This window comes from Thunnus thynnus, chromosome 11 (genome assembly GCF_963924715.1).
Source record: "Thunnus thynnus chromosome 11, fThuThy2.1, whole genome shotgun sequence".
NCBI lineage: Eukaryota > Metazoa > Chordata > Actinopteri > Scombriformes > Scombridae > Thunnus > Thunnus thynnus.
Genome location: NC_089527.1, coordinates 33346208 through 33360006, shown reverse-complemented (window position 1 = coordinate 33360006; position 13799 = coordinate 33346208). Strand labels below are relative to the sequence as shown.

Below are 13799 nucleotides of genomic sequence, written 5' to 3'. Positions count from 1 at the left end.
TTGGTATATATAAATGCACTGTATATTAATAGTTACTGTACTTAATCCCATGGATAATGTGTCAGCAGCTTAATGCACATAAAAATGAGTTAAAAAGAGACTTAAAATGGAACGAAGCAGTCAGTGGATGATCAGTGTTCTTCACTCTCCTCAGCTGGTTTCCGTCGCAGTTTCCGCCTTTGGAGGAGGACGTCCTATAGGAGGAGACGGCAGTCCTGCACCTCCTGCTCACCCAGCAGCAGTGCTCTGTCCACCCCATACGAGGAGGTTGCTTTGTACCAGCGCCCCCCACAGGAGAATCACCGCCTCATCATACTCGTCGGTGAGTTAGGGTGTTTAACCTGCTGTTCACCTGAATTTGAAGACAGCCCATGGAAACAGTTGTTCAACGTCTTCTGTGACTCTGAAGGAGTCAAGTCTAGGGTAAAAAAAACCTCAAATGATATCACTGAGGAAGGCTCCAGAAAAAGCCAGTAAGTGGACCTTGACTTGAGATTTTTTAAATGATTTCATTCATTTGTCAAATCAAATCACTTCAGAAATCTTGGTTTGGGCTTGGTGACTAAAAATGAATGCAAGTAAGGTAAGATTTATTTATATAGTCTGTTCATGGATTTTTTTCAGTTCCAGTTATAAGAGCATTGCAAAAGTAGAGACAAGAGAAAACCAAAGCATGAATCAGCTTTTTTGCGTCAGAAAGTGCCAGATATGGTCCGGTCTATAAGGTGGAAAAATGTGGTCTTATTGACACAGTCAGTGTGCTTTCTTAACCCTAAAAGAGCAACTTTCTGGTCAGCAATCCTAGTGAATGAATGTGTAAAGGAACGCTAACCTTTTCCTCTGAATTTCTGCCTTTCTCTTCTAAAACTAATAAAATCACACATTAACTGTTTAGTAACCATTTTTATGAAGAATTATGAATTTAGTGAGAAAATCAGCCTGCAAGTTGCTCTTTAAGACCAATAATGACACCCAAATCTTTTGCCTATAATTGAACCTGTTTTGCAAGAGTTTTACAGGCATCTAAAATTCTGTCTTTCTTTCTTTCAGTCCAAACAACTATAATTGCTGTTTTATCCTCATTTTATTTCAAACTGTTGTTAGTCATCAAAGTTGTAATACTTTTTAAGCAGTCTTTTATACAATTTAGACTGTTGGGGTTGCTGGGCACTAGAGATAAATAGAATTGTCTGCATACTAGCCATGAAATCTTGTTTTACATCTACTGTGTTGTCCTTTAAAGTGCAAAAGGAATCTCTCATCTGTTTTTTTTTTTTCTACTCAACAGGCGCTTCAGGAGTTGGAGTTAATGAACTGAGGAAAAGACTCATCAAACTCAACCCTTCGACTTTCCAGGGACCACTACCTCGTATGTGCCCTCCACAAATGATGATGTAGCAGGAAAGTTGATCCCTGTCTGATCTGTTGTCCTTATCCATTTGCCGGGTCTTGACAGACACCCTCAACCTGACAGTTCTGTTTGAATAGCTATGTGTATTGCCATGATTTGGTCAAATAATTAGACAATTTCATCTGTCATTACTGCAATTAGCTAATTCTGACAAACATTATGACTAACCATTATGACATGTATTTTTTAATATATGTTAATGTAGCCTACACAATAATAATCTTTCACATTGTAATCCTTTTATTTGTAATCTTTTGCATGTTTGTGCACTGCTGCGCATCCGTGTGTGTAACAAGCAGAGTGTATGCGTGTTGTGCACCCGCCTATGTAGGTGTATATGACTGTCTTGATAATGTGCCCTTAAAAGAGTAGTTAAATACTGCACTATTGACTTCAGACCAGGTTTTTGTTGGTCAATCACGCAATCGCTTTCTGCTGCCTCAAGATAGCAATGTGCCAACAATGCGCCTGACCACACCTCATTTTAAGATCAACACATTAATCTGAGTGCCCATGGGCATGGTGGTTTTAAAATGCATTTGCAAGTGCATTTGCTTTACTTTGTGCCACTTTGCATCACATTATGCATCTTACACCTGGCGCAAGTCCTAGGGCCCATTAACTTTAGTGTTTCCACATACATTAAAATCAGTTTGGTTTTTGACATTGTATGCCCCATGGTGATAGAATGGAATCTACAGTGATAGAAAAGACAAAAAAATAATAACAATTCGGTTGTGTGCATAGCACATTATCCACATATTGACATGTATATTTTAATGCTCACATGGATTATTACACATGATACACAAAAGACAACACACAAATAAGTAATTATATCAAGAAACCATATTAAAACAAAAGACACATTTTTAGATTTTCTATGACAAATTCAAGGTTTAATTTACACTCATAAATGATAAATCAACAAATGAAAAGGACAAAGAAAATAAGTCAGGGAAACAAATATAAAAAGATTTCTAAATGAGTTCGCACTCCTCTAGGATGATGATGTCTGCATCATTTAAAAAAACATACACTGCGTTTTTTAGCAGACTTGAGGACTGAGTGGATCATAATCTGAAATCCCAGATGAAGAAAAAGATACTGAAAAACACCCAACAAGATATATTTATAAAGACTGCAGCTGTTTGCATCTGTGTGTTGCTATACTGCTATGTCTCATTTGAATAATTGCCTGTTTTGATTGGCTGTCAGACACCACTCGTCCAATCAGAGCAGAGGAGCAAACAGGAAGAGAATACCACTTTGTCACCAAAGAGCTGTTTGAGTACATGGTCTGTAACCACAGGTAGGCTTTTCTTTTCTTTTTTTTTTGACTATTAACATTGTGACTTTTCATTCTTGATATTAAAAACAGTTGTTAAATGAATGTGTGTGTGTGTGTGTGTGTGTGTGTGTGTGTGTGTGTTAAGGTTTGTGGAGTATGGGGAGTATAAGGGTCATCTGTACGGGACCAGCACTGACGCCATTGACGAAGTGCTAAAGCGAGGACGGATGTGCATCATCGATGTTGAACCACACGTGAGTTTCAGTAAGAAGCCAGTCAGTACTGACATGGATTAATTTGTTCCTTCCTTCAGAGGAATCCTTCCTCTGTTGATCTTGTTAAGGTTTCACCCTTATTTTAATTTTTATGAAATTTTTTTACCAACCTAATCATGGGTCTAAGGATAGACGGTGCTGTATGCTGTACAGATTTTAATGCCCTTTGGGGCTAAATTGTGATTTTCGCAATTTTGGGCTGAATAAATAGAATTGTCTCCACTTAATGCGAACAGCAAAGTAATGCTCTTTCAGCAAGTGGTGGGTGTAGCATCAGCATGGCTATTAGCACTTTAAATATGTTGTTATCTAAGTGTCACAAATGTATTTTCATTTATTTTGGACCCTGTGGAGTTTTTGACCACTATGTTTGTACAAGTGGGTCCCCATTTTGTTTATCACAAGTACACGTACACAGCAAAGTGATACACATTCCTACTGACGGTTTCACACTATTGCATTGATCTGCTAGCTAGCAAACATAGATTTAAAAGTATTTTTAAATATGCAAATATTTTATGATGAAGGAAATGCATTCAAATATACACTCACCAAGCACCTTATTAGGAACACCTGTGCAATCGAATGCAACCCAATACAGCAGCTCTGCCATAAATTCTTTTACGGAGCTTATACATTTTCAGTTTTTGTTTACATTGTCAGAAGGGTGAAAATTCTACTTTATGTTTATTATTTAGGTCATAGTGGGTGGTGGTGATGTCCTGGAGTGCATTATGATGAAAAGTGTTCCTAATATTTTACCCCCCTCATGTATGTTAATGGGTAAGAAGCTCACCATTGTGTGCACTGGTGTCGAGTGGAGTTGTCAGGGGTTCACTAGGGATACCAGCTTGGGCTGCCACGTAGGAGTCTTTGAAGCTTTCGTCAGCTCCAGAATCCACCAGAGCATGTAGGGGCAGACATTGCTGATCCCAACAGAGTGTTGCCTCAAGCTGCATTCGGGGTTGGGGGTTGGAGGTTGGAAAGGGAGGAGATTGGGCTAACCAGAACCCAAACTGCTCCTGGCAAGCATCCTCTCTTGGCTGACAGGGACAGACAGTGAGGAAGTGGCCTTTCTGGCCACGATAGATCCATTCCCCAGCTTGAATCACAATTCACAAAAAAGTCCATTCTCAGTGTATGTGCACTAGAGGTTTCAAGTTTCCACACCACAGTTTTGTAAGTTGCATATTGGAACATGATTGGCTCCAAACTAGTTCACAAATTCTCCTCCTTCAGCAGATGAATGTAAAAATGCATACAGACAGTGCATAAAAATGCAGCTAAAACAGGAGCAAACAGTTGCTTGACCTCGTTAAACACAACAGTAAACAGAAATGTTTTAAGTCTTTACTTACTTACTTTTAAAGGAACTAAGCATTGGGGCATCACTAATATCACTTGGAAGGCTATTATGCTCCATCTGTATGGAGCATAATAGCTGAATGCAGCTTCTCTTGCTTTAGAGCACACACAGGGGACAACTGATGATCTGAGGCTTCTTGTTGGTTCATACGGCACAAGCAATTCCTTAATATCATTTGGAGCAGGGCCATTTAGTGGCTTGTAGACAAGTAGGAGGACTTTGAAATCAATTCTAGCATTTACTGGAAGCCAGTGCAGGAATTTAAGAACAGGTGACCATTGCAATAGTCATGTCTGCTTCTGGAAATGCATGGACTAGTTTTTCAGCATCTGGCATGTTCTTTGCTCTCAAAGGAAAAGGAACCGAGATGGGCTGCAATTTCGTGTCTCTTTGCTTTTGCACCTATAATAATAACTTCAATTTTGTCATGATTTAGTTGCAGGAAATTTTGGCTCATCCATGTGTTAATGTCCGTAATGTGTTTAATCAGTGTTTCCACGCGGCTCAAATCATCAGGAGAGAGGGAGATGAAAAGTTGCGTGGCATCCACGTAATTATGGTATTGTATATTGTGTTTCTTTATGATGTGCTCAAACGGAAGCATATATAGGTTGAACAGAAGTGGGCCAAGGATTGAGCACTGTGGAACCCCACAGGTCACAGTGACTTTATCAGATCCAAATTTTCAATGGAGACAAAGAAATTCCTGTCTAGCAGGTTGATTCTGAACCAATTCAGAACAGGAGCGGACAATCCCACCCAGTTTTTTAGTTTGTCTATCAAAATCCCATGATCGACAGTGTCGAACACGGCACTGAGATCTAAGAGTACGAGGATTGAGAGTTTACCAGAGTCCGTTTTCATATGGAGATAATTTACAACTTTCACAAGGGCAGTTTCTGTGCTGTGGTGAGCTCTAAAACCAGACTGCAAAACACCAAAAAGGTAATGTGTGGTTAGGTAGCTATTCAGTTGGGGTTTTTTCAAAGATCTTACTGAGAAATAGGAGAGTTGAGATTGGTCTGTAGTTACTCATGTTTGAGGGATCTAGATTGTTCTTTTTTAACAATGGTTTTATAACAGCAGTTTTAAGAGCAAAAAAAGTTGTGGGTCAAGACAGCAGGTGGAGGACTTGAGCTTCAGCACAGCATCCTCCAGTGCTGTGGAGTCCATAGGAGAAAAATAAGACATATCACAAGTCCTATTCTTGTGAGCAGGTAACACATCTTCTTTGCCAAAACTCAAAGAACTTCTGTTTTTTCTGATGGTGCTGATTTTGCTGTTGAAAAATGTTGCAAATTCCTTGCATTTTATAGTAGAGAGTAGGTCACGGTGGGATGATGGATTGATGAGCTGATCAACAGTGGAGAACAGCACATTATTCAGATGATTATTTATGATTTTAGAGAGAAATGATAGGAAGTTTTTATTTTCTTGTTATAATTGATGAGGCAGTTTTTGTGGATGTCATAATGGATTTGGAGCTTAGTTTTTCTCCATTTACCTTTCTACTTTGTTTTTTCAGTTGTCTTACAAAATATTATTTGTCCAAGGAGCTCTTTGTTTTCCGGAGATTGTTTTTGTTTTCAAGGGTGCAATATTGTCAATAAGATTTTTTACTTTGAAATTGAAGTTGTCTACCAGAACATCCAGAGATATTGAAGTGGACAGTACCAGATTGGATATGGAGTTAGTAGAGGCCTCAGCAGTGTTGATACCAATATAGCATTTTTGCACAGTTCCCTATTAATTTTTGGGGACTAAAGGAGGTATCAAAAGAAATACAAAAATGATCTGATACTGTAATATCCTTGATTGAGGTTACTGTAATATTAAATCCCTTGGCAATAATCAGGTCCAGAGTGTGACCTTGGTTATGGGTGGGTCCAGAGACATGCTTAACTCAAAAGCCTCCAGTAGGCTTATGAACTCTTTTGTATCATGGTCATTCAGATTATCAATATGAATATTAAAGTCCCCTGAAATTACCATATAATCAAAGTCTGTAGAAATTTTAGACAGCTCGGAAAACTCTTCAAGGAAACCATTTTTACACTTTGGCGGACAGGAAATGACAATAGAGAGAACAGGGCTTGTAGTACAAACAATCTTAAAAGCAAGTATGTCAAAAGTGGAGAAAGCACCAAATTTAACAGAGCTACAGTTGAAGTGGCTCCTATAAAAAACAGCTAGTCCACCACCACAGCCATAAGATCTTGGAGAGTTAATGAACTCATAGTTTTGGGGGCATAGTTCAATCAATTGACTGTGTTCATTACCTCTCAGCCAAGTTTCCATCAAAAATAAAAAGTCCAGGTTAGAGGAGTCCAGATATGTAAATTCTGCCACAGTCTTTGAGGGAGTCAAATAGCTTGATGAAATCTTGTTTTAAGAGTACAGACCTCTGCTTCTGCAGAGCTTCTGACAGGCACACGCAGCGCTGATGCATGCACCCAAAGCAGGAAAACTGGCCACTATGATAGCCAGTATATGTGTAAGTCCGTCTCTCATTACTTGATACTTATTGCATTTAACCAGTGTTGCAGAATACTCTGTAAAGCAAGACGCATTTGCTCCCCCTGCAGAAAATTTTGGGCCACCACTGATAATGATGTCTTTACTAAATGAGCCTTGGAAAAGGAAAGGCGACCACTGAGACAGGCAACTGGTGAAAGTGTAGCTCACCTGCTGGGACCAAACCAGACCTGACTGTTACTGGGATGTGGTAAAAAAAAAAAAAAAATCTAAATGAAAAAGGTAACAAGATGGGGCAAATAGTATACAACGAGAAAAAAAAGCTTAATGGTAAACTTTTGGAGTTTTTGTATAAAAATGTTCATTTGAATTTCAGGTAATGGATACACAGTAAGTGACTAAGATTTTACCACTCACTGCAAAAATTCCTATTTACAGTGGCCGAGAGGAGAAACTCATATTTAGTTAAAACATGTAGTGTAGTGTTTTGTTAAAGCATGTTCATTGTCATTTTACTTACTTACTGATAAATCTACATACATGTATTGGAATGTATGTATGTATGTATTGTGAAATATACAAATAGAAATATCATTTCTCCTATATGTCGTGACACACAGTTAAGAGGGGAAAACAATTAATAACAACAAATATGCAAACATCTAAAACCACAAAAATAAACAATAGTACTTGATTGGAACAGTATGCCCCCATAACATTTTTTACTGCATCCCCAGGCCAGACAGATTATCCAGCCCCGTTAGCTTGTGCACTAATCAATTAGCAACTAGGTTCTACAGTTAGCTAGTTTATAAACAAAAAAGAATCATATAGATCAGTAATAAAGTGATCAGTTCCCAGTAAGAATCAGAAATTAACCATGTCTGTTCAAATCTGTTGAGATGGACATAGTCATGGCTGTTGGCAGAGCTTGTTGACCTCCAAGGTAGCCATCCTGTGAGGAAGAGTCATCACCTGGAAGCCTTGCCCGGATATAGTTTGCAATGTAGACTTGCAGTTAATTACTAATCGTATATATGTTGGCTTCATTGTCAGTGCATCCAGCCACTTCGGGCAAGGAAACTGAAGCCCTATGTGATCTTCATCAAAGCTCCCAGCCCGGACAGACTGAGGCAGACTCGAAGAGATGCCCGTATCATCACCAACTACACCATCAGCAGAGCATTCAAAGTAAGAGCACTGCCCTCCAGATATCTATCCAGATCTAAATTTTTATTTAAACTAATTTTTCCTGTTGAGATCATACATATTTAGAGAATACATTGTGTGTCTGTTCTGCAGTTATTACACAAGTATGATTAGTATTATTTTAGTGCAATGTACATATTTGTGTTAAGCTTTTGCAGTGGTTAGCACAACAGTAGCACTTTCACATTTAGATGAGCATATCTTCTGGCATGTTTTCATGTTGTCAAATCAGAAGGTGGTTATTTTCAGTTGTACTTACATTAGGATCCCCAGCATGATGGTACCAACAAAGTTCACCTATACCCAAACCATCTGTGAAATCCTGTGCTGCAAAGATACACCAGCTGCTTTATTTTAAAAAAAGATGTAAGAGATTATGAGAAGTTGTACTGATACAAGAAAATCATGAAAAAAGTGGAGACCAAGAACTTCCAAGACCATTTTAAATACAACATGATGTTTTCAAATCATTTTTATGGGTTTTTTGTTTCGATGTTGTGGGTTTATTTTCCCATAGTTAGTTTTATTTCACAAATTGGAGATAGTAGATAATGTAGTATGAAGCTTATAGGAACTGTTCAGCAATTTGGGAAATACGCTTATTAGTTTTCTTGAAATGAGGAGATTGATTACACTCTTATGTCAGTCCATTAAATATGAAGCTGCAGCCAGTAGGTTGTTAGCAAAGACTGGAAACGGGGAAACAGCTAGCCTGTCTCCGTCCTAAGGTAATAAAATCTGCCTAACAGCATCTCTAAAGTTCACTGATTAACATGTTTAAAAAAAAAATGTAAAAATGACAAGTTGTGGTTTTATGGGGGTCATGTGGGGGACTATTTTATGGCTGGGCGCAATGACTTCCCATGCTGGACGGAGCCAGGCTAGCTGTTAAAGTCCAAACTCAGCCCAGTGACGTAACAGAACTGGAGACATCCCTGTGCATTAACTCTCACTCTTCAAGGTGCAGCCACCATTTTAGCTACCTGAACTGAAAAAAAAAATTGGTTGAAATGAAATAAGTTAGTCTGCCTCTGAAGAACATATATGTCAAATTTCTAAAACCTCATACCTCATAGTAGTTCACAAATTAAGGCAAAAGTGAAGAAAAAGTGAAGCGCAGAAAATTGACAGCGAAAGAAGAGCAGCAAGAGTAACTAGTAGTAGACAGTTGTAATGACAAAACAAAACAAAATCGGCCTTTCAACACCTTACAAAGCACGGCCTCATGTGTCTCCTTCTGTAGGAAGATGACTTTGTGGAGCTGGAGGAGGCATCCCGGCTGATGGAGGCGAAGTACAAACAGTTCTTCGACAGTGTGCTGGTGAACGACGACCTGCAGGATGCCTGCATGCAGCTCTGCTCCATCATGCAGCAGGCACAGGACGAACCACAGTGGATACCTGTCAGCTGGACCCGAATGGAGGAGTAGAGCAGAAGAGGAGAGGAAAGGAGAGGAGGAGAAGAAAGGGGGAAATGTGGGAAGAAGATGAAGGAAAATATTTGACAAAAGTGGAGAGGGAGTTACAAGTATTGGATAACTGGATAGAATAAGAGACAAAGTGAAATGAGGACATGTAGGGACAGAGGGGAGGAAGATAAAGAACAAGGAGAGGCAAATCAAAGAGAAGAAAATACGAAGAAATGAGGTTGAAAGGGGAGAATACTAAGTGAAATAAAAACAGATGGAAAGCGGTTAGAGAAGGGGAGATGCAATGTGTAGAGAGAAGACTTGAATTTTGAGATTAAGAAGAAGTTTATGGCATAATGGAGAGAAGAGGGAAACTGATGGGTTCGGGAGAACCTAAGAGGAACTTTTCCCAGCTTGTCTTTGGGATTTGCTCCCAAATTCTTAAGTAATATGGAACTTAAGTTATATCAATATCTTTTCTGAGGCAGAGCAATTTTTGAGGAAGAAATAATATCACTGGTTGAGATAACCCCTGGGCAGAATCAAAAAAGCATATTTTTCACAGCACAAGCTAACTGAATGGAAAAGAAGGAACAAAGAAGAAAGGATAGTATAAGGAAATCTAAATTGTCTCTATATTCATTCACAATGTTGGCAGAAAACCAGGCTAAATAAGTAGCTACTAACTACCTTAATTTACAAGGTAGCCTCAGGCTAAAAGAAAGCACAGGTAAAGCCTATTAAAGCCCATTGATTAAAGTCTTTCTGTTGTCTCACGTTATAGTATCTCACATCTTCCGTTAAAAGCTGCACTTTAAGTTAAAATTCTCAGGATTTTCAGGTAATCTAACCTCCTATTTATGGTCTGCCTTTTTTCAGGAATTTTGCATCTTGTAATTGCCTCTCTATGAAGTTGTTTTCATTGTTAGCGGTGGAATCCGCCATTCTCATGCAGGATTCAAACCGCATTCCCACGTGCAAGATTCGCAGGAAATAATGCAGCATATAATCCAGAGTTACTGTTTGTAATTTGATCTCAGTGATATCTGGCTCACTGTTCACTCTCCTACAAGTGTATCAGAGCTGTATGAGGTTGCTCTTAATGCTAACCCAACATTGCCCAATGTCAAATATGGCCAAATATGAGGGGGCTTTTGGAGTCGTCTTGGTTGTGAGATGATTAATGGGGTAGAAAAAGAAGAAAAATAAAATTCTGCTACACAAATGTATCCATTCTGGACTCTCTGCTGTTTTTTGCTAAATATCAGATAATTTTACCACTTTGAGCCTTGAACAGTTATTCATATGAAACCACATGGGGTATCTAGAGGGGAAAATCACTCTGTTTGAAATGTTAACAAATCATAGCAAGCCGAGAAAGACCCCAGCTAGACCTGTTTTTTTTGTACAATACAAAAGAGGTTGGGAACCACTTTGCTTGTTAGGTAGAATGAAAGTGGATGTGTATATATCTGTGATAATTAAAGATTGAGATAAAATCATAACAGTCCATGTGTCTTCTTCTCTTCCAAAGGTTACACACACACACACACACACACACACACACACACACACACACACACACACACACACACACCTGTCTCTCTCTTGCTCTGTCTTTCTCAGGTTAATCCTTTGCAGGGCAGATGTAGCTCAGGAGATTTAACAGGAGGATTAGGATCTTCTGCCTGCATCATTCAGATTCATCCACATAAACAGCAGCAAGTGACTGTCAGTGTAACACAACAACATAGGGATCTGCTGGATAATTAACCCCCAGACGTGATAGTTCTATACTGTGTTGAAATGACAATAACCTAAAAAGAGTACATAAAAATTCTGGTTGCACACTCCAGGCTGCATATGTACAGTTTGCAAGTGTGTGTGTGTGTGTATGTGTGTGTGTGTCTGTTTGTCTAATAGGATCCAATGTGTTGACCTGGTTTCTGTGGTATAAGGGTTTTACCTTTACCTTTAACCTGTTAACCTGAAACAGAACCAACCAGTTTCTGCAGGTTTATATAGTTATGCTGATGAAGTGATTGAATCACCTCTAACCAGCCTCTTCTCCATAGAGTTGTAAAGTAGGAGGAGCTATTTCAGGAAGTAAAAGTCTGTGACTCACAGTTGGAGCACTTCTACGGCTTGTATCTCTCGCATTTGAATCATCTGTACAAAAGATGAACTAAAGATTTACAAAACATCTGTTTTTTGATAAAAAGTTAAAGGTACAAACCTTTGTATACAAATACTTTGGGGTAGAAGTTAACTATGACCCCCAAGGAGCATTTTGGAAAGAAACAACTGATAACCAGGCTCAAAGTTCTGTTACATGCAGCCCTAACTTCAGGCAGAGGCGAAAGTTTATGCTGTTGAGAAAACTGACAATCCAATCAGCAGCTTAAATCAATTCACTTCAATGATGCAGTGTTTTTGAATTTGCACTTCTGACTCTCCTCTTCTCCATGACAACAGTGGGTGAAGCTCATGGGTATTGCAGTATTTAGAGCTGTCTGCCATGCCAAACTGACAGACAAAACATGATTTGTCAGAAAGAAAGTTAAAGTAAGTAAAACATAAACCTGTAAGGTCTTTACATTATCTGGGAAATGTATGTGTTTCTATGTTCAGTAATATTGAGGATATTGTTTAAGGAATTTGTTTGAAATAGGAATACAGAAGGGGAAACCGCTGGAACCTACAGCCCCTCCTACTTCGCAACTCCATAGAAACCACCTCAGAGATTTATGGGTGCTGTAGTATTTAAAGCCATCTATCATACCAAACAGATGGAAAAAACATGATTTCTCAAAAACATAGTTGCTAGACTAACCAGCTGCTGGCTGTAACTTCATATTTACTGTCACAACTACTGTCTCAGTCCTGTTCATTTAGTTCATTCTGACCACGTTTCTGCCTTCAGCCACATTCACACTGCCACAGGCCCCTGCCATTATTCAGCTGATCACCAGATGCCCTCAGACTTCTCCACCGGTCCAAGTCACCTGCTCACCTGTTCTCATTCCTCAGTCATCTTCACTTGCCTCTCATCAGCTCCAGTAGTATAAACTGTATATGCCAGCCCAGACTCAGTCATTCTTTTTCAGTTCATCAGTGTTGCACTGAGCCTTTACATTTTAGCCATTCTGTTACCTGTTCCTGCTTACCTGATCCTGAACCTGAGTCCCGGTTCCTGATTTTCCTGCCTGATTATCTGCTACCTGTGTTATAAGTATTTTTGACCTGTCTGCCTGCTTTGCCCCTCTGGACTTGTTTGCCTGTTTGGAGTGCCTTCCTGTTGCCTGACTGTAAGTCTGATTTTGAAACACTGATTTATTGAAGACCCCTTTCCTTCAGCCTGCTCTGCCTTGGTGTCTGCATTTGGGTTCTCCTCCAATTTGCCTCATACACAGAACTGTGGCAATTTACTGTACAATATGAGAGTAGTATCAATCTTCTCCTCTAACAGTTCAAAATATGGAGCATTTAACTTGGTGAACACTGTAATCATAATAACCCCAGCTACGAAAATGAGACCCATGTGGTATTATGTTCTAAATGTGATTCACTGTGACCAACATTTACTCTTATTAAATTGGTGTCAGTGCAACTTTATGGGTACTTTATGAATACCATACCACATACCATAAATAGTGTAATTATTCCTCATTGGATGACACAAAGTTGTGCTTTTTTTGGATATTGTACCCCCTAGAAATCACATTTTGCACACATGGTATCACATACTAATGTGAGAACACAATTAGCAGATATCATTATGTAGACCTATTCATATGCATTGTTATTAGCATTGTATTTTATAAATTTGAAGATAATCATTTTTCCCATTTCAGACTGCCATAGTGCACAGGTGTAGGAGAAGGAATAGTCTGACCACAGACTGACCTGATTTTGTTTCTTGATGACTGAACTGCAGCATAAAGACTGAGTGCATCTGTTTAAGAAAAGATTGGCAAGAAAGCAGGCTGAGGGATTATTAGCATCCATGGCTACTTTGGAGCCCTGCCATCTGGTGACATCACAGCTGATCAACCTACCACAAAGCTCTCAGAGGCTGTCACGGCTCAGCACAAGATCCACCTGCCACTCTAAACACCAGGACAAGTCTCAAATCTGCAAATGAGCCTCCTTCTCCCGCTGCATCTCCTTTCTGCTTCACCTTATTACCTCACCTTGGATATGTGCTTCAAGTTTTTCATTTTAAGATTTTGAACTCTGCAGGCACCTTGACCAGTCATCCACCTTTTTGAGACTGAACAGGGACATAGGACCAAGAAACAGAGGGAAGGAGGTGAGTTTTTATACTGAAGCTCACCCTAAGACACTTTCCCTCCACTTGATAA

General features: G+C 39.2%; 1 protein-coding gene across 1 annotated transcript in view; it reads left to right on the top strand.

Annotated features, from left to right (window-relative positions):
* LOC137193247 (MAGUK p55 subfamily member 4-like) overlaps positions 1–10940 on the top strand; it is a 31726-nt gene extending 20786 nt beyond the window's left edge. The window contains exons 15-20 of the mRNA XM_067604560.1: positions 155–322; positions 1289–1369; positions 2630–2723; positions 2848–2956; positions 7875–8009; positions 9271–10940. Coding sequence (XP_067460661.1) covers positions 155–322; positions 1289–1369; positions 2630–2723; positions 2848–2956; positions 7875–8009; positions 9271–9456 — 773 coding nt within the window. The 3' untranslated portion in view covers positions 9457–10940. The remainder of the gene's footprint in view (positions 1–154; positions 323–1288; positions 1370–2629; positions 2724–2847; positions 2957–7874; positions 8010–9270) is intronic.
* Positions 10941–13799: the final 2859 nt, after the last annotated feature.